At 37.4% G+C, this 22578-nt stretch overlaps 1 protein-coding gene across 1 annotated transcript; it reads right to left on the bottom strand.

The window, feature by feature from the left end:
- Positions 1-2276: 2276 nt before the first annotated feature.
- Positions 2277-13659, bottom strand: LOC133528091 (general odorant-binding protein 83a-like). Its single transcript, XM_061865307.1, has 6 exons — positions 13538-13659; positions 11396-11471; positions 9981-10033; positions 7832-7867; positions 7338-7517; positions 2277-2397 (listed from the first exon to the last, which is right to left on the bottom strand). The coding sequence occupies exons 1-6, from the start codon at positions 13586-13588 to the stop codon at positions 2380-2382; spliced, it is 414 nt and encodes a 137-aa protein (XP_061721291.1). The 5' UTR covers positions 13589-13659; the 3' UTR covers positions 2277-2379.
- Between the last annotated feature and the right edge of the window lie 8919 nt (positions 13660-22578).

Below are 22578 nucleotides of genomic sequence, written 5' to 3'. Positions count from 1 at the left end.
GCTTGACGTAAGACGCGTTGCGTTAAGAGGCTGTCAATAGGTACCTAAAGCGCGCACACTGTCTATTTGTATCGGAGTAAATGAGATAGCACTGTCGCATGTTACTGGGCCTGGGCAAGGGAATAATAAGAAAAATATTTAAATAAAAATAACCGGCCAAGAGCATGTCGGGCCACGCTCAGTGTAGGGTTCCGTAGTTACTCTTCCGTCACAATAAGCTAAACTGGAGCTTAAAGTATAGTAAATTGTTAACCAAGGGATGAAACGGTACCTTTCACCCGGGTTAAACAAATAGGCAAATTTGCATAATCAGTACCTAATTAAAGTAAGTCTTTTTACTATGAAGGGAAAACTTTTTGCGATAACTCAAAAACAGCTAAACTGATCATGTCCGCTATAGTTTTCATTTAATGTCTTTCTTAAGCTCTAGTTCCACGATTTTTTTCATATTTTTTGGACCTATGGTTCAAAAGTTAGAGGGGGGGGGGGGGACACATTTTTTCTTTTCTTTCGGAGCGATTATCTCCGAATATATTCACTTTATCAAAAAATGTTTCTTGAAAACCCCTATTACTTTTGAAAGACCTTTCCAACGATACCCCACACTCTAGGGTTGAAGCCAAAAAAAAATTCACACCCACTTTACGTGTAGGGGACGTACCCTAAAAAAAATTAAACTTTGTCGGCTTTATTGATTTATATATCCATGCCAAATTTCAGCTTTCTAGCACTAACGACCACGGAGCAAAGCCTCGGACAGACAGACAGACAGACAGACGGACATGGCGAAACTATAAGGGTTCCGTTTTATGCCATTTGGCTACGGAACCCTAAAAAGTGGATTATTAGTGTAATATTTTACTCAACAGCGGTTTAGATATAAATGTTTTGAAATTGTGATTTTAATTGCAGACCCATAAGTCAAAACAATAAAGACATACAACCGTTTAATTGTGATTTTAAGACCAATCTTTGCAATTATTTTCTATCAAGCCGATTTCGTTCAATCATGTATCGAGTACAACCGCGGTCTTTGAAATATAATTAATATGAACATATATTTTTCTTACTTGACTAAAACAAATAGTCTTTCTTAAAAAACTGTTTAAGTAACATCAATTTCAAGGACAATGGGTGTTACCAGCCTCTTAAGTCTCATTTTGTATGGGATTTAGAAACAGCGCGCCAAGCGGGACGTTTTGGAAACTCAAAACCCCATACAAAATGAGACTTAACGCAAACGCGTACGTCACGTTTCGCTATCGAATAAATTTACACTAGGGGTACTGCTCATAAAATTTCATGAGAATTGACTTCAACTTCAACAACTTCAATATTTATTCAGCAAATAACCCACAAGGGCACTTTTACACGTCAACATGAAATTTACATACAAGCAAAAACAAGCACATCAAGAATTATAAAATAAAATTAATTGAAAATATTATCATTAAGTAAAATATTATTATTACTTAGAGATGTATAAAGTCTCTAAATGTCGAATTACAAAAAAAAAACTATAATAGTAATAATAAAAAACACAAACAGATACTTACAAAAAAAATCTAAAATTATTTAGAGGTGTAGTCTAAATATCTCTAAATGTCAGAACTAAATGATTTTGATATCAAATTATCCTTAGAGATGTATAGAGTCTCTAAGAGTCAAAATTCCGTATAATTAAAACATTCATTAGGATAAAAGAAACATACGAGAACCGAATGAGGTGTCTCACTGTAATTGTACTCAAGAATAAAGTTAGCTTAAACAGATCAGTCTCCACAAACAGCATCTGTTCATGAGTATGACGCGTATCTCAACCATTTGCCCAACCAGCATTTTGCCCAAGTACGAAAGCATTTTGATGACCGGTCTGGCCTAGTGGGTAGTGAGGTAGTGATCCTGGCTATGAAGCCGATGGTCCCGGGTTCAAATCCTGGTAAGGGCACTTATTCGTGTGATGAGCACGGATATTTGTTGTGTTATCTGTGTATTTAAGTCTCTTCTTCTACCTAGCGATATCCCGGCCTTTGCCAGGATCTGCTCTTCTGTGTATTTAAGTATTTATAAATATTCATATATTATATACATCTTTGTCTAAGTACACACAACACCAGCCTTATTGAGCTTACTGCGGGACGTATTATTATTATTTATTTATATATTATGGTTAGAAACGGAGGCCCTTCGCTATCGCTTCGGTCAATAAACGTTCGTGGCGCTATGAACACGACTCATGGGACACCACACAACAAAACAATAAACAACATTACGAATATGATACTTGGTCTTTATTGCTCCATCCTAAGGAATGATCCATAAATTCGTATTAGTGAAAGAATTAGTGCAGATTATCCTTTACAACCAGAAGACGGCACCTCACATAAGGAAATAATGCTGAAACAAATAAATAAAACATTAGTATACGAGAGACAAAAATCTACCCTCTGTAAATACAAGGAAAATGGGTAATCTTTTCTTTCCGGGTTTTGGCCAGATTATGAAATGCCCAAAGTCATGATTTGACTGTGGCAAGTACGTAGGTACAATACGGACTTTAATTTACTACCATTTACTTTACATTGGACCTTTCATACCATTATATACTGACAACCAAATTAGGTTGAGCCCTAAATGACTCAACATTTAGGTAAAGTCTAATTTAGGTACAATTTCGATTCCTATATAAAAATATGACAAGTTTTAGAAATGTTTCCATGTGGAAATTTTGCAATTTTGGAAACTTTCTGTCATCAGAATTAACTTTCCGGGGCCAGCTCGTATTCTAATTGTAAGTAGTTGTACGATGTGAATAGGAAAACTGTTTTGATTCTGTCCTATCAAATCTAGGAGGCAGCACGGAATGTGAGGCATGGGAGGCAGACGCTAATCGTTTAATTTTCGACGCTATTGGTTTGAATGGCAATTTAATTATTGCATGTGGAAGGAGTTTCAAAATGTTTTAATCTAAAATTGGTGCATCTTTTGTTTTGGTCTAAAGAGTAGCCGCCACTACCGCCGCGCTGTTGCAGGCGGCAAATAAAAAAAAAGTAGGTTCGATCTTCCATAAACAATTGAATTTCTTTTAATTAGGGTTCCGTAGTCAACTAAGAACCCTTATATTTTCGCCATGTCCGTCTGTCTGTCCGTCCGCGGCTTTGCTCCGTGATCGTTAGTGCTAGAAAGCTGCAATTTGGCATGGATATGTACCTACCTATATAAATCATACATAGCAACAGAACGGTAAAATAAAAACTACAAAAAAAATCAGGGTAATACCTCCCGTACAAAATGTTTTTTTTTTCGCTTTAACCCAATGGTGCGGGTAAGTCTTTGAAAAATAATAAGGGTTTTCAACAACCATTTTTTGATAAAGTGAATATTTTCGGAAATAATCGCTCCGAAAGAAAAAAAAAACATGTGAGGACCTCTAACTTTAGAACCATGTGTCCAAAAAAGGGAACTAAAAGCTTAATAAATACCTTCAATGAAAACTACAGCGTACATGATCGGTTCAGCCGTTTTTGAGTTATTGCAAAAAGCCTTCTCTTCTAAGTAAAGAGATGTACAAAGCCCTGTGAAGTTTCTTCCTCATGCTTGATTTGTATAGGTACACGACGTGTTGTGAGTTTTGGGTGTGGCATCTTAAGTTACGATACCTTTATAAATAATTACTATAATTAGACTATTAGAGCATTATCTATTTGTATTGTCTAACATCCTGATAGTGAAACCGTTGCGTAGGTGTTACATATTAATCTCGTAATCTATCCTTAATCAAGCCGACGCGGGTAGATAATTGATTGTCTAGTTATATTATCTTACAGTATTGATGAGTTACTCTAAATAATTGAGATACCTTGTTGGTAGTTAAACATTATATAGAGTACGGATCAATGGATAAGGATTATTTTATTTTATTTATTTGGAAGGGAAACAGAAATAAGTGAGCAGGAGATGAGGTTTCAAATACATACAAAGGACATTCACTTATTTCTTAACAAGTCATAATTATGAATAAATTAAATAAATAATAGTAATTAAATTATGTAGATTATGAAGCAGACAAGTCTGCTAACGATGCTATTAAGCTTAGAATAAATTTTAATTGAACTGATGGAGACTGAACCACTGGACGGCTAGCCCAGCTCTGCCATCTGGGCTAACAGGACCTCATCCAGGGGCAGAAAATATTTCCACTATATTTATGGGCCTTTTGTGGGTGAGTTTTAAAGGCCGTGGCAGGATAAAGGAACATTAAAAAAATGGTATCTCAGTTTTAGAAGTTAAAAATAATGCTTTGAAAAATATTGACATGTATTTATATGGAGTCTTAATCTGTTTATAATGACATATTGCGGGTCTCAATTAAGAGGGAAGTTTGCGATCCTAACTGAAACTTACTAATGACGTGGTACATCACCAGAAAAAAAATCAGGTCAAAAATCTATTAAGGCACAAGATGTTCCCTAGTCCGGCCACGGCCTTTATTCTAAGCTTAATTTTTTTTGAAGTAAAATACATTTTAGTTTTAAGTAAAGTACACCTATTTCGAATATACAGCGTTTACTCTTGATATAACCGCAAATTTATACGAGATGTAGGCAACGCAAATTTAAACGATTCCCAAAGCAAATTTTTAATTTAGTCTTAACTAGTAACTATTTGTTTTAATCTTTATTGCACAAAAGAAAAACTTATCATACAAAAGTTGCAGTTGTGTCGCGTCCATAAATGTGACGTTTTCAGTTATAGCAACAAATTGCTTGTTTTTTAAGCAAAATTACAAGTTGTACTTTTTATTGTAAAACCTATGACAGTTATAGTACCTACATGAATTACGCTTAGAATATGCGGTCGTATAAAAAAAAAAGTTATATATTGATCGTGTCATTCACGAAGACGCGTGCGTCCATACGTATTGTCATGTTATTTAAGGTTAGATTTGACAAATCTGCCAAAAAAAAAAATCTATAATTGCAGGGTCTGCGTCGGCCCGCCAACGCGTGCTCCCGTTGATGCTCCTTCTTATGGATCGAAACATGTTGAGCAATCTTCGACTAGAAATACGTGAGTGACCCGATTTAATATTAATCCAGTAACTTTGTCGCCTTTTGTAATGGGGTTCGTTTGCGTCAAATCTGGTAGGATTTTTTGCAGACTTGTTTATGATGTTGACCCAATTAATAATTCAAGTTTGTGAACCCGAGCGCCGAAGAGTTGTACAATGTATGGGTTTCCTTAGTTCCCTTGCATTTCACGATTCTTCTCTTTCCGCACAATTGACAAATAGAGTCTCTATTTGTCAATTTTCTTTACTGGATTGTTCGTTTTTCCCTGCATCATATTTAGTGTTTCTGTTTGGCCCTATGGTTGACTAGTAGAGAATGCCTTTTGGCATTAAGTATGCCATACGTAATTGTATATGTTTGTGCAATAAAGTTTAATAAATAAATAAATAAATATTTCTAAGCGGCAACAATAAAATCACATACATGCATACAATTAGATTATTTTCGTCATTGACGTTGTACCTTGCAACCCCGTAATACCCCAACGAGCTAACGATTTGCGGCATCTTGTTGCAGAGCATATCCACTCCACAACCCACTTTACAAATGAAAAGCAAATAATTCAGAGCAACTCCTGCTATGTTACGTGATTCGTCGTGTGCAATTAGGGAACATCATTAAGCTAATTAATTGCGTTCCTACTCGTTTGCTGAATGAACAATTATATAACCTATTCTATTCATTTTAAACAGAAGGCTAAGACTTCTCTGGTGAGACTCAAGACATGACTACCAATTCAAATATGTATATTCATAAAGATGCTGATGATTCACTCGAGAAGAACTTCGAGCACACGCTGAGGCAGAAGATTTTATTGTGTAATGTTGGCACTTCAATGCACTAAAACACTTTGTTAGCATGTAAAAGTCACCATCAACTTATATAGTAATTTTACATAACAACGAAGCTTGCTGAGTTACTTAAGTAAGGTACGAGATTGAAAGGCTTGATTATATTACTATTGTATACAATACTTTATCTACGAGTCATCTAAAATAATATTTTTTTACTATAAAAACTAAATAATTAATGAAAATTGGTAAGTATCTCAGTAGACAAAAATGTAGTACTTACGTGATGTTTGGTAAAAAAAATTAAAAGTTTACTACAGCGTATCGAAAGGAATATTATAGTTGAGTTGGGAGCCCATACATTATAAGTACGCAATTATAGTTTGATATACGAAATCTTAATTCAACAATTACAGTCGACGAGTATAAGAAAAATGTTGTTTTTGTTTGTGACCGCACTATTCCTTGGTTTTTTTATTGTACTTTTAGTGTAGCATTAGCATAGTGTTTGTAGCATTCGCAGTTTCATAAGCAGATTCGGCGAATTGTTCCAAGAACGCTAGTACATTATTCTGTTCATGAAAATACTCATTAGGAGGTACAAGGCCCCTGTTTCACAATGTCCAAAGTCTTGAATATTCAGCTACTTGCCACTTATCTGTCGAATAAAGTCATCGTTAGCGTTTCACAATCTACAAATAATTTTAACTGGACAACTGGTAGATAAAAGGTGCTAAGTTTTGCATTAGCTATCCAATACTTTGTAAAATAGACTCTTAGTGTAGCATTACCACAGTGTTTGTAGCATTCACAGTGTTACAAGCATATTCGGCGAATTGTGTTCTATCTATATTCTTCTGTTCGCGAAAATACTCATTACGTACAACTTGTACGGTACAAGTGAATGCTTAAGATTGCTTAAGTCTATGAGTACCTTAACGGGCCAATTAGATAATTTCACTGGGAGGTGCTCCTTTCGAGGATTCTCGTAACTGATCAAAGTGTAAAGCGAAATTCGACTTATTTTAATCAAATCTGAGATTCGTGATTCTTTGTGCGCTTTAGGTACGTTATTTTTATAGCAAGAAAGGTGTCTCGAATATTATTGATAGATAGTGGTTGCAATGGGGCTGGCAATTGTTAAAGGTTTTCATAGGTGCCGCCAGCATAAGTTTTAGATGATAAAAAGAACTACTTAGAATTTACCAAACCTAGGCGCCTTACTTTGACCGGCCATTGCGGCCCATCACGTACACGTCGTACATCTTACATATAACTTACCCTTGCTGCCAGCATTTATGCAGGTCATACGACACTTGACAGAGGTCCCCCCCCCCGCTTTCCTTTAAAGTGGATGCAATCGCCGCCCATCTTGAACGCGATGTTTTTCATCTTCTACCTAAATACATTCACAACTTACTTCAAGGCATTTAATTTCTAAGGGTATCTGTATCTACAGTATCTTATCGCTTACCTCAGGGTCGGCTTGCTGCCAGCATCTATGCAGGTCATACGACACTTGGCAGAGATTCGCGCCCCCCTCCCCCTTGAAGTGGATGCAATTGCGGCCCATTTCATACGCGATGCTTTTCATCTCCTGGGGTAGAGCGCTCAGCATCTTCTCGTATCGAAAGTGGCCTGTTGTTTCGTCTAGCTGGAAATTGGTACACTTATTAAGGTGCCGTAGGTTTAAAGAGCGGAGTTTTTGAAAAATCGTACCGCTGTTTTAGATAACAATACGGTTGCCAAAAATTTAATTAGCAATCTTGAGAGACTTTAGCGATTGCAATCCAATTTTTTTGACTTTCGCTCGATAGACAAAAACATCAAGAAGAAAAGGTCGAAAACGCACTTTATAAATGTGTAAGTAACAATTTTTGCACAAAAACTAAAAATATGAAAATTGAATTTGACTAAAAATAGTTTGTTTCACTCTAATAGTTACGTACCTTATTAGCTCGTACTTACCACTTGAAATTCCAGAAAAATGCATTTCATGTAACACTGCGAACGAAAAGAAGTGTATATAATTTCAAAGATTGCATGGTTTAGGTACTAACTAAACTTTAAATTTGATTATCTCAACTGAAACAGACCAGATCTGATCTAAAGCTTGGTAAAAATGTCTTAATAAATATAACTCACTCCGTCGTTATTTCGTGGTTTTTTCCATTCCAATTTTCAAATTACTACTTTCAATAGTAATGTCAAATGTAATGAGTAACATGAATGTAGTAGAGAGAGAAAGCGTTAATTACTTATTATTGTTTGTCCTTGTCACAGTCTCACTTTTTTATTCCCCACCGTGAACTTAGAATAGTTTATGGTTATGAAGTGTGGAATTAAAAACAGGAAAATCTCTTATGGCAGAACTATTGCAAAAGTGACCAGCTTTCAGGTTTAAATAATAGTTCTTAATCTCTCCGGTGGCGCTAGGTAGGCTCATGGATTACATGAACCATAGACGTATAATATTATAGAGATGAAATGGGGGAGGGGCAACAAATAACCCGACCAAATTACGTAGGTTGTTTTGGGTATGTTGTCAGGAATGTTAAAATGTGTTTTTAATTTTGTCGCATTGCGTATGTTCTGTCCCTTATTGGCGCACGCGTATAGCACATCTATATAAATACTAGGTCTATAACATTTTATTTCGGTGTATTGTCGCGCCGCCTATTTAATGTTTTTTGATGGACACTTTTCATACATAGAGATATTCCTTCTTTTATTCCACACTCCATAGTTAATGGTGGATAACAAACAACCCGACCAAATTACGTAGGTTATGTTTGGTATGTTGTCAGAAATCTTAAAACGTATTTACAATTAATTCAATTTCGTCTCATGTTATCCCTCACACACGTATTGCATATATCTATAGAAACTATACTATATGTATCTACGGGTGGCATAAAGCCTTAAATCTGTGACAGTAGAATTCTTGCTTTAAACGGAATTGTTAGGTACTAGGTGGATGTAATTTCTCACATCATGTCCCAGGGGCGCTCTATCGCACGGTAGGTAGGTAACAAAATGTTTAACTACATGAGATTAAAATCTCAAGAGCCCCGTACAAAGTATAGGTAAAGCATTACATCGCAAACTTTGAACATGTTGTTATTTTTAAACGTACCTATATTTTTGAGATAATCGGCTCTTGGGATTTTACATATACAATTTATCGATACCTCAAATAACATTTAACCATATCAATGCAGAGTTCAGGGCTATGACCGCGAAAATCGAAGTACAAAAATTGCGGGCGTTTTTCTCTGTCACCCTAATTACGTCTTAATTGGAGTAAAAGAGAAAGATCCCCGCAATTTGCGAATTTCGGTTTCAGCCCCCATCAAATAATGATACATCGGAGCGGCCGAGGGGGTTAAGAATATCTGAACACGCACTCTTAACGCTATGACAATAGAGACGTGTTCAGATATTTATGAGCACCTTGGCCGCTCCGATCTGATGGCGACTGTAAAAGTATCCCACTAAACTAAGACGGTAGATGTACGTCTTTATTTATCGTTGGCTGCAGTGTGGAAGGAAGAAAGTAAAGGTCAATCTACATGCGAACAATTTAAAAATTAAATAACATTGATATACCTATGTATATCTAACAACGGGCCTTACGGGCAATAAGAATGGGGCCAGTACAGTGGTGTCACGCACACGAATTAGAGCCAATCGTGCAGTCTAACGCCACAACGCGATTGGTTGATGAGTTCGCATCACGCGCGCGATTGGTCGCAACTAGTTGCGTTAGAGTGCACGATTGGCTCGAATTCGTGAGTGACACCACTGGACTAGCACCATTATTAGTGCCCGTAAGACCCGTCCTTAGATATATGTCAATGTTTTTTTTTTATACGACGACGGTGGCAAACAAGCATACGGCCCGCCTGATGGTAAGCAGTCACCGTAGCCTATGGACGCCTGCAACTCCAGAGGTGTTACATGTGTTACTTTACAGGTCTTAAAAATGTTAAATACTGTAAGCAAGCCGTCCCAAAGTAAGCAATCTTTTACTAGAAAAGTATACCACTAAACTCAGATCAACCATCTGAGTTGAGTGGGCTGTAAGTTTTAATTGCTTATGTATTTAATTAATTACCTTTAATTTCTCATCGTCGACCATAGTGCCTTTGCTGAAGTCATCTACAAGTGCTGAAAATAGGTAATACCTGTTTTACTGACTTTCTATTATTTAATGTGCAAGCTTACATGGATATATTATCAATGAGTTCAATCATAAATTAGCCATGCAATTTTGTGTATGTATAACTTCAATGTTGATCGAATCGCAGTCGCTGATGGCTAAGCGTAGCACAGGCTACAGATTTGGTTACCCCAATAAAAGATCTTCGTAACAAATCAACATTAGACGGTCATTTAAGTCATAAATAAATTCCGTATTCTAAAACCTTTTATATAGTACGTCATCATAATTATGCTGAAGCTACAGCATCACCATAGTACAAAGAGCGGGGAAGTAGGTTATCTTCATACAAACGCACCGAGCGCGGCTTGTATGTGTGCGCCATAGTATCTATGTCGCCGACAGCACACTCAAACAAAATCTCGACCCGTTTCTCAGTGCACCAGTCGGGCTTTTGTTTGAGTGTGCGTGCGGCGACGTAAAGATACTATAGCGCACAAAGCCGCGTGCGGTGCGTTTGTATGAAGATAACCTATTTCCCCACTCTTTGTACCATAATATGGCATAAGCTTTGCTTTCATTTGCCCAAGTTCAAAAATTGTAACTGACTAGGGGCTAGTTGAAGATTCTAAAAAACCCCAACACTCGCCAACTCAACAAGGCTCGGAACCGGTTTCAAAAATAGCGGTAAATACCGGTTTATTTCGGTTTTACTCGGATCTTTCATAAGAACGCGAACGTTTTATGAACTTTATCGTAATCTAAACTAGTTCATTCGACGAGTGACGAGACGGGCGGCCGGCCTAGTGGTGTGCCGCGTAAACAAAGACACCGACATAGGAAGGAACCGGTTTTTATTGCTCTAAACCGGTTAATCTGATAATAAATTCTGTTCTCCAAAAACCGGTTAAAAATAACGTTTTAATGAACGAAACCGGAATTAAAAGATTTTGCGCCAAGTACATGATAACGGTTAGTAAATTTAACCGGTTTCCGAGCCTTGCTTGCCAAGTCCCTCCGCAATTCTGACAAAGGATCAAAAATCCAGACGAGTCAGGAGAAATCCGGACGTATGCACAACTTTAAATAAATAAATATTATAGGACATTCTTACACAGGTTGACTAAGTCCCTCAGCAAGCTCAAGAAGGCTTGTGTTGTGGTTAGTCAAGACAACGACATATATAATGTATAAATACTTAAATACATAGAAAACACCTGTAACTGAGAAACAAATATCTGTGCTCATCACAAAAATAAATGCCCTTACCGGGATTCGAACCCAGGACCATCGGTTTCATAGGCAGGATCGCTACCCACTAGGCCAGACCGGTTGTCAAAACTTTAGTTTCTACAGTGTATAAAAGTTACCTTTATCCACCCCGGTGCTCGCTTCGCATTTTGCTACAACAGGTTTGAGGGCTTCGAGGAATTCTTGAGTCGGAAACTGTAATAAAAATAAATGGAAGAATTTATACAATGGCGACGACTTTAAAACACACTCCTGACAAAACCAGATATACAGAAGTACCTACTACTTATTTTTTTATACGTGGAAAGATAGTTTTAATAAGACACCATCGTTTACACTACGTCGATGGCAAACATCACAAGCAGCTCGCGTAACATTAAGGGTAAACCGTAGCCTACAGTTATTTGTAAGTATAGGGGAGTATATTGTTATATACTCGGATATAAATTGTTGCCAATAGTTGATATAAATTGGTGATCTGAAAAATTAGTTGCAAGAACCACTTTTTTATCAAGGCGATACGTCTGTTATCGATATTTTTTTTAATAAAGGAAATATGGGAAAAATTATTGCTTCACATGAAGGAACGAATGAAAATTTCGCACGTCTCTGGTAAGCGGTAGCTCAGCTCAGCGATTGGACCGGTGTTCTAAAAGGTCTCAAGTTCAAGTCTTATCCCAAGCACTGACATAAATATACTAGACAGGCTATCGAGAACAAATTATGTCCGCCATTTTCAGCGTTTGACGTCTGTCACTAAGCTAAAGAATAAGCATAGCTGTGTAGCTAGCCAGAGGCGAAACTGTTATGACAACTGTTCATTTTCTGCCTACATACACACTGTGAAGAATCTAGATAAAATGTATTTATTTCCTTACAAGTGTATTGAAATTGTTTTACATATGTGACACGGACGACATTAAAATTTATAAAAATAGTCATGAAACTCTTTCTCTAATGACTTTCGTACTCGTAGCAATTATAATATTTATAATCAAATGGCGCTTATAGCATAATATACTCTTAAAATATGAGAAAAACACTAAATAAAATTACGAGATAAAGAGTAACATATCATTATTATGTATATATTCTGCAAACAATAAGATAGATAATCATTAGTACCTACGTGTTACATCTGCGAAATTTAATCTATGCGGCAAAGAAAATGGCGTACCGCCGCGAGTGTTTAAAGTGACGTTTCAAAATTATCTAAATGAGCTTAAAACAAGAGTTTTTTCGCAGTGGATTGTTAATATATTCCTTGTATTATGTTTCTTGATATTATTAGAATACATTATGATGTCCCCAAGCGGTAAATTTTTAGATTTTTCCTTTAAACCGGCACAGAAGGAATTAATACTTTTTAAAAAGTATTCATTCCTTCTGTGCCGATTAATTACTATTACTTGCTGTTTTCCTGCAATCCATTTTTAACTAAAATTATTTCCGATAAATATCTGAAGTTTATGTGAATAACCGGCAGAGAAGGAATTAATACTTTTTTTTTTTGTAAGTGGCCAGTGTTCATTATAAACATACACGTTACTCTAAAAAGTTTTTTTATCTATCAGTTTTAACGAGCGGGTAAAGAAAATGTATAGTAATGTATTCAATTTAAAGAAACACGCTGCTATACCACAGATAAAATTAAGTAAATACATTCTTTTTGTAGATTATTAAAGAGGCTAACTTCGATGAAAAGCTTGTCGCTGACGTAAAAGTACTTTAAAAAAAAAACGTTTTTTTTTTTCTTTATCGCAATGTGTCCTATATTTTTAGAAAGATCATTTTTTGTTTCTTTTTGATTTACCAAAATGATAACATAAAGCCATATCATCAAAAAAAAAAAATTACAAGCTAAAACTCGCTGGGGGCAGATTCACTTAGGTTATCCAGGCATAGCCTTTCGAAATGTCGTAAAATTGGGCGCAACTGAACGGAGCGCTGCTGCACGCTGCGGCGTGCGTGCTAAGTTATATGTGCCCTATAAACCACACGCCCCACACGGGCGGTGACCGCGAGTCGTCCTATAAGCTTAGTCTATAGGGGTTGGTCTGTATGACGTAACTGATAACCGAATAGCTGGCGCCTTCCTCGCACAACGTATGAGCATTGCGATACAATGAGCAAATGCCGCCAGCATCCTAAGTACAATGCCTCAAGGGCCTTTATTTTAGATTTAAGGTAGTATCTAATAGTATATATCCATTATGTAAATAAAGGTTGATTTAGTAGTTATCAATAAAATATTTAGTTACCTCAGCCCGAACGCCCACAGCCAATAGACATAACACCATCAACCACTCCATGTTTTTAGCGTGACGATTTTGCTTCCAACCCGTTTTATTACCATCGCCAGAAAACGCCCATTCACAGACCATACATTGAACTAGACGTAGTAAGTACAGTTGACGAAAGCCCATTTACATTTGGTATGAAAAAAGTTTCAGGCCCGAGGAAGGACATAGGATTGTTATATCAATCATCATCATTTCACGCCTTAGAGCATTCAAGCAACTGAAGACGCTTACGCCTTGTCTGTAATTTTGTGTAGGTACAAAACAATCTGCAGATTTTTGCGGCGGCTGGGCACGTTACGGCAATTTGTACGTAACGTACAAATAGCCATGCCAGATAAACATCAGTCCATACAATAAGTATGACGTGAGTATGACCATTGGTCGAGGTTTTCGACAGAGAGGGAAGCTCTTAAAGGCGACTCTGGTTGGTTATGGTCTAAGTTTCACGCTGACGAAGTCGCGGACTTTTTTTGTATTAAAAAAAGATAAAGGATTTTGACGTGACTTTTTAAATTTATTGAAAAATTATAAATCAAGTACGATCATTTACATTATTTTGCTTTCATAAGTAATAGCTATTGATTTTTGAAAAGCGTTTTCCAATAAAATGACATGTCATGATTGTTTACCTTTTTTCTAATCCTAATAAAAAAGAACTATAAGGTCACCAGCGCTTCTAGACTAGACTCATCAAATAAAGATAAAAATACCTAAACTATCTTTATCATTTGATGAGTCTAGTCTGGTTCAAGTCTATGTGCTCATCACACGCCCATTCCTATAATGCGACACACGTTTAACACTAGCGGTAATTAATTCGCGGAATTAACACTAGGTACTGATTTTCTTGGATGAAATGCCATTTTCAGGCGGAGGCGTGATAATGCCCGCTCCAGACATGTGTATAAAATATATACGATTTACCGTACCTACGTATTTAGTAGTTGTAATAAAACACTTACTTAATTTACAAAAAATAAAACAAAATAGGAAAAAACACTCGTCATTAAATTAGTAACAAGGCGAACTTGGTTGAGATTGAAGACCTAGTGGCTGAACCTAACATCATGGGAGAAAGTAAAGCCCACAGACTCCGTTGGTTGGGCCACCTTGAGAGAATGGACGAAGATCGGAACGTAAAAAAAGCGTACCTGGGTCGCCTAGCAGGAGGACGTCCTGTCGGACGCCTTAGGTATCGCTGGAGCGACATGGTGGAGGCGGATCTGCGCGAGCTTCGAGTCGACAATTAGCGAGAGGTCGCACAGGACCGAGAAAAGTGGCGCTATCTTGTGTCGGAGGCCAAGTCTCATTTTGGGTCGCTGAGCCAACGGAGTAAGTAAGTAATTAAGGCGAACTTATATCCCTTCAAGGGATCTCTTCCAGTTATCCTCTGAGCAATTAAGGGAGAATTGGAGACGGTAGATATCCATACTGTACAAAGCGGCGCGAAAATAAAACTACTTATAACGCACTTTACAACCCCACTGGTGTTGCAGGTGCCCATGGGCGTCATTAATTACTTACTATCAGGCGATTTGTCTGCTCGTTTGCCGTCTACTATATTATAATATATATATATTGAACATAAGTTCACAGACACTCATTGGTACGAGCCACGGTTCGAACCTGCGAGCTTTTGTTTACGCTATGCTTTACCTACTTTTAAAATATAAATACTTTTATGATAATTAATATTCTAATTGTTGACGAAAGTGTTTTGGCCTCGCCTGCGATGCACCAGGCATCCATGCAGACAAATACGCGCCGACGAACACTAATGGCAACACCCGTAATACGTAAATGCCAACGCCTGGTAAAATACATACCTACAAGGCCAGTGAGGTTTCCGGAACTATTCTCACCTAGAAATTACTATTGGGAAATAGTTATTTTCACGTCAGCAGCTCAAACAAGGGTAATTTGCTGCTTAAAAACAGTGAGCAAAATTGCATTTTGCTCACCGAGTGAGACAAAATAACATTCAAGTGACCTTTAGATTCGAATGTCATTTCAACAAGCGGGGCCTAATACAAGTTCGAAATATTTGGATTCTATTGTCTTTATCCCTTTCACGTCATTAGCAAAAAGAAAGAGACAAAAAAAGTGCATACGTAATTCAACGGTTTATAATAGACCCCCGAAATAAGTCAGACCGCATCGTTCCAAAACACCCTACGAGTCTTCATTCGTAACAATTAATTAATGAAATAAAAGTTTAAAATTTAATAAAAACATCATATTTTACGTATTTTATTATACAATCAAAACAATGAACTTATACAAATTTACGCAATTGTTACGCAGTAAATAATTGTACTTAACTACTTTTAACGATCTCTACTATAGTTGACAAATAGTAGTATCAGCAAATCGGACCGTATCTTACAAAGTTTTTTTTTACAAAAAAAAGTTGTCGATTGAACTGTCAATTGATGTCCGTCCTGCCACTGTTTCCAGGAGACTGTTAAGTATGGAAGGTATGGTGGTATGGTAGGTATTGTAAGGAATACAATCTCTATGTACCAAAAAGTGTCCGTCAAAAAACCTTAAATAGGCGGCGCTACATTACCTAGAATATTTGAAAAAAAAAAAAATCAAATCATAGACAGCGCACTTCAGTTCGTCAATAACGCCTAGGTTCTTAGCTACTCTAGCGCTACTCTGGAGAGATTTGGAACTACTATTGGATGTAGGATACTACATTCGCTTCCGCAGTATCACCGTTTTATCCGATATCCGATAGACGTACCTCCCCGATATCGGATGTCATATGGTACCTATGAAAAAAACAGCTCCTAGACGTGCTAGAGTAGTGCCCTTTGGTATCAAGTCCGCCTTTTTTGCATTAAGATTTTAGGGTTCCGTACCCAAAGAGTAAAACGGGACCCTAATACTAAGACTCCGCTGTCCGTCCGTCTGTCTGTCTGTCCGTCTGTCATCACGTCATCAGGCTGTATCTTATAATCCGTGATTGAAATTTTCACAGATGATGTAAGTATTTAAGTTGCCGCTACAAACACAAAAAAGTATGGAACCCTCGGTGGGCGAGTCCAACTTGCACTTGTCCGTTTTATTTTATCAATAAGGATATCTCATATGAATAAATAAATACAAAAAAATGGCGTTTTATACATTTTACTTCTATCCGATATCCGGACGTATAATGTTGACGACAGTGTTTGGGCTTCACCTTTGATAACGCACCACTCGTAACATGATGTAAACGCCTGGAAAAATACATATACTAATAGGGCATTGAGGTTTTTCCATAGTTAATTTTGCAAGATACCGAAATATTGCCAGAAGAACCTAGGTATAGGTATAGTTGTTAGCTCTGTAGCTGGCCCGCAACGGCTTATCCTTTGTCTATTGTTAACTACAACCGCGCGTGCCACTATCTGCAAAAAAAGGGTCGGATAATTCTAATTGGCACCTGAGCGCGGGCTAGTCCAACGCTTAAAAACCAGTGTAGGTGCGCTCTCCGATAAGCGACCAGCGATCTTGTACGGATCCGAGTGCTGCAGTGGTATCATGGTCGTGTTTTTGTCACTTGTCATATTATGCGTCACTTTCGCACTTACATATTTGTTAGAACATGACAGGTATGGTGACAAATGATAGACAGCCGTCCATCTTAGCCCTGCTGGGCTACAAATAAACCCAACCTGAACAAGCTTCACACCACAGAGATGCGCATGTTACGCTGGTCAGCGGGTGTCACCGGGGTAGTTTTAAAGCAGCTCCAATAACAGAAAAGTTGACGGAAAAACGTCTGAGGTGGTACGGTCATGTACAGAGGCGACCAGAAGACTACATGGTTAAGGTAGCCCTCGAGATTCCAACGACGAAGCGAGGAAGTGGAAGACGGCCTACCACCTGGTTAACGACGGTTCAGCGAGACCTGAAAGATCTCAATATAGACGCTGACCTTGCACTCAATCAGGCAGAATGGAAGACAAGAACAGAGTAGGCCGACCCCAAGTAAATGGGAACAAGGTCTAGCAAGATGATGATCTAAACTCATCTGACAAAGTATCACCAGGGAGGCGATGACTGACGAAATATGCTCCTGGTCTGCGGTCTAAGTGTTTTGACTTCGCTTCGATTCTTTCAAACTTCGAACATCCATGTTTACAAATACGAGCCGACGAACACTTACTGAAACTCGCTGAATGTCAACGACTGGCGGAATAAAAAAAGTAATTCCTGGAATCATTCTCTTCTAGAAAATACTACTGATAAATTGCGCGCAACATTGTTCCACTTATCGCAACTCGCCGAGAGCCAACGATTGGCGAAATACTCGTACCTACATGTATACCAGGGTACCTAGCCAAGCCAAGGTGTAAATCGCTTGCGCTACGACAAAGAAACGCTTTGTGTTTCTCGATCACTCTTCCATATTAGTGCGACAGTGACCGTTGCGTTTCGTTCGCTACGGAGCATAAACAATTGGCAAGTTAGCTACGCACCCAGAAACCCAGAACATAAGCTTGTAAATCGACTTTCAATGCTCTGCTTTGCAGAAATCGCGAAGCGTCTGATTGACGTAACTGGTGACCGAAGAGCTGGCGGCTTCCTCGCACAACGTATCAGTATTGCGATACAACGAGGAAATGCTGCTAGCATCCTTATTACAATGCGTCAAGAGCCTATTTTAGATTTAAGCTAGCTATAGTCATCCCCTGTATATGTAAATACGATTTGTGTCTTTCAATGCTTAACAGCACCTCCATAAAAGAAATTTGTTAAAACGCAATATATTTCTATTAACGAGAACCTCTAAAACACAACGTTTTTTTAAACTTGCATAATTGGTACAACCTGTTTAAATGGAAAACCTGATTAATTAACACAAAATTGCCGGTCCCTTGAGATTTCAATCATGCCGGTTTCACTGTAACTATATAAGCAAGTGCAAGAGACGAAATACCTGATATGTTTGTGCCATTCCCGGAAGTACCTATTCCTTAGGCAGGAATATTCGCGGTAACATACCTATATACGCGGTTAAATACCTATATACATTTTATTTACATATTCCACGTCACAAAAGGAGCGACAGACACTGATTACAATTACAATAAGCATTTGTTATTATTTTGCCAGTTTAGTTTTGTTTTGTTAGTTTTGTATTTTATTTATGTATTTGTATTAGGGTTTAGTGTTTAAGTATTTATCATAATTTTAGCTAGAATATAAATACTAGTATAGTACCAATAATAAATCACACATATCTGGGGTCGGTTTTACAGCTAATAACGCCTCGTTCGCACTTGCGAATTATCGACTTGATGATCGAGTGTTAATTATAAGACACTGGTTACATTCTTACGCTCTTCAATGAGCGATGAAGCGCTCAGTGACTATGTAATTTTCAAATCATCTAACGCATGAGTGTCGCCGCGTAGATATTTAAATAGGGCTTCCTAATAGACGTACCTTAATCATTCTAATAATTGGTACCTTAGGGGTTATCGCCATTTGGCTTTCTGCTTCCCTGTCACTCAAATATTACAGATTGAGATGGACGATTAATTTTCCTGAATTCGAATTTTTATGATCCAATCAATGTCTGTAGCCCGGCAGTAGTATTTAGGTAGGGTACCAAAGTGTTTTACATGAAATAAGATGATGGTGGAAGGCAAGCGGAACCACGGCGGTCAGCATCTGCGTTATAAGGACGTGTTCAAACGACACCTGAACGCTTGCAACATCGTCCCTGAGCGTTGGGAGGAGTTTGCTACAGATAGGTCATCTTGGCGTTCTCCTATCTTTAACCACGTTAAATCTTTTGAGCAAAGCCGCCTCAATAGCTTGGATGCCAAACGCCAACAACAAAGAGAGACCGAAGCTCTCCTACGCGTATACGTACAATGCATCTGGTCAACTTTATTGTAACGCTCGAAATCGATGGGGAGGATATATGATATGATATGATATGATTTATTTATCTCACAATATACAATTTCACTTAAAACTACACGTGGTAAATTACTTAGGAATTTATATTGTGATTGTCGGTTTGTCTCACTTTATATATAGAGAGAAACGCCAGTCATGGCGACAATTGGAAGATCGCGGGTTATTTCTGGATGAATGGACTCAAGAGCTACCACCGCGTACATCTAAAATCGAAATTTCGTTATACATAGAACGGCCACCCAGCCATGTTGGTGGCGATCGACCTTGCTTACAGAGCAGGAGGTCTCGGTTTCGGATCCTGGTAATGGAATTTGTCTGTGTATTTATTACAGATATTTGTTCCTGGGTTATGGATATTTTCTAAGTAGTTTTTATCTATCTATTATACTTACTTGTCTGGCGCGATGACACAAAATGAGTCTTGGCCTTCAACACAAGAGCACGCCACTTTGCTCGCTCCAGAGTGGACTCGCGCCAGCGTTCGCTAACGCCGAGTTCACGGAGATCTGCTTCCACTCTATCCGCTCAACGATATTTAGGATGACCAACAGGACGGCGTCCAGTTAGTCGACTCAAGTAAGCCCTCTTGACTGCCCGATCGTCACCCATCCTTTCGAGATGGCCAAGCCAGCGGAGACGATACATACATACAGAATGCACACAGATACATACACAGATACAGATTTATTATACAGTGTGTATTTTTGGTATAACCTCAAACTTAAACTAGACGTAGGTTTTAGTGCAACAAAACGAGTCTGAAAGATTTTTTTTATTATATAGTATTAACTACCAGAGCATAATTATTTTTTTCTTTTTTTCGAGCGGTAATGTATTTCGTACATCATGATCACTTATGACAGTTATGACGTCGCCTTATTAAATGCGACGTTTGGAGTTAAAACAAAGTAGTGATACATTGCTTGCTGAACTTTTTTTACATAGATAACCAAAAGTCGTTTGTTTTTTATAAAACCTATAAAAGTGTGTAAAACGCCAACTACCTTTTGGATACGCGGTCGTATCAAAAATACACGCTGTATATGTAAATCGTCGTCTAAGTAGTACCCACAACACAAGCCTTATTTGAGCTCACTGGGCCTAAAGAAAGTTGTTAGTTACCACAATTTCTATAATGACTGGATTTTGGTTGAGTCGAAGACCAAAAGGTAGAACATTTTGTAAGGTAATCTGAGGCTATTCGTGAGATACATTAAAGTGGCTACTTTGTGGTTTGGATGAATTACTTAAACAACACTCAAGAACTATGAAAATAATAAGGTTTGTTTAGAAATATCTACAAAAATGTGTTCATTATTTAAAGTGTAAACACGAAATCTATAAACGAAACCATTTGCGCATCGTTACCTTTAGCGCTCAGCAGTCTTCTCTAAATGGTTGGTTTTGTCTTTGTTTGGTCTGGTTTAGACTTCGAACATGTAAAAAATATATTAATATTCGGTAATATATAATATAAGTATTTAAATAAAAATCTTTCAATATAATGAGTAGCCGAAAAGGTAAAATATCGAGTACATTTTCGTTTATAAGTTCAGTCGAAGATAATGAGTATTAAGTTCTCCAATGAGCTTAAATATATTTATTCATACATTAACAATAAGCTTCTTATTATACAAATACTTATGTAGATTTGGGCACAAACGGTACAACAATTCTTACAAATAGTAATATTAATTAATACACTATAAAACTTAAAACCTAAATCTAAAAATAAATAATACTAAACTTAAAATAAAATACTAAAAAATATCCCCCTGCGGCATGGTGCCGTAGATACTGGCAGCATTTCCTCGCTGTATCCTCTTATGTAGATATTTAAAATGTTACTGTAGCTTAATTAGCTTAACAACGGATGAAAATATTGAATGTTATTTTGTTTCTAATTTAACCAGTTTTTCCGGGAAATATGATATTGCTTTATAAAATTAATAATATTTAGTATACTTTGAAATATAAGTAATTCTAACCAACAGAGTCGTTTAAGGAATTTCCTTTTGACATAATAAAGACAATACTGCCTTCTGAGAACTAAAAACATCTATCAATTACGTGATGATTGATGAATAAATACCAATTCATCTCATTTACCTTAAATAGGTTTAAAAAAATAAGATCTGTATGTTCAGAGCTGGTCCTTTGAAACTGTTTATACAAGTTGCTACGCTAACTATCTTCATCTTCCTCGCGTTGTCCTGGTATTTTGCCACGGCTCTTGGGAGCCTGGGATCCGCTTGGCAACTAATTCCAAGAATTGGCGTTGACACTAGTTTTTACGAAAGCGACTGCCATCTGACCTTCCAACCCAGATGGTACTAGGCCTTATTGGGATTATTTTCATTCATCGGAAAGCGACCGGTAAATATCAAATAATATTTCATACATAAGTTCCAAAAATCTCATTGGTACGAGCCGGGATTGAACCGGCGTTCTTCGGATTGCAAGGTGAACGCTCTTACCGTACCGCTAGGTCACCAGCGCTTGACATGCTCTTATGTAGGCTCTGCAAAATACTACCGTTTCCTAGTTTGCGTCAGGAACAACGACATCTGTGGGATAATTCGAACAACCAAATTAAACAGAACACAAAATGTTTAGAAGATTACCGGTATAAGTATGTATGTTTATACTTTAAAAACATGGCAACGTGGATATAGAGTAACTATTTATAGGTTACTTATTTCTATTCTATTAACCCAATTCAATTAAACCGTAAAATCTACTGTCAACTTCTTCAACCTGACTTAAGAAACGGTAAACGGATAATCAGATATAGACATCCGTTTTTTTTTAAGCCAGACAAATGGTAGACAATGTTGAGGAAGTTGGCGGTGTTTAGCATCAACACCAAAGTTTGTCAACTCAAACTGGAATCAAACAATCGAAAGCGTCAATATCGAAAATGATCGATTGCCCAAACTTTCAATAGAACAATAAACTTGTTCCAGGAGATTACCTTGTTAGGAACCTGCGAGTTAGGCACTTGATTGATTACTGCTCTACGCACAATCTAAATGCTAATATCGCTCCCGATCTTTTTTGAGAGGCTGCATCCT

This window comes from Cydia pomonella, chromosome 19 (genome assembly GCF_033807575.1).
Source record: "Cydia pomonella isolate Wapato2018A chromosome 19, ilCydPomo1, whole genome shotgun sequence".
Classification (NCBI taxonomy): domain Eukaryota; kingdom Metazoa; phylum Arthropoda; class Insecta; order Lepidoptera; family Tortricidae; genus Cydia; species Cydia pomonella.
This window is presented reverse-complemented; position numbering and strand designations above follow the sequence as displayed.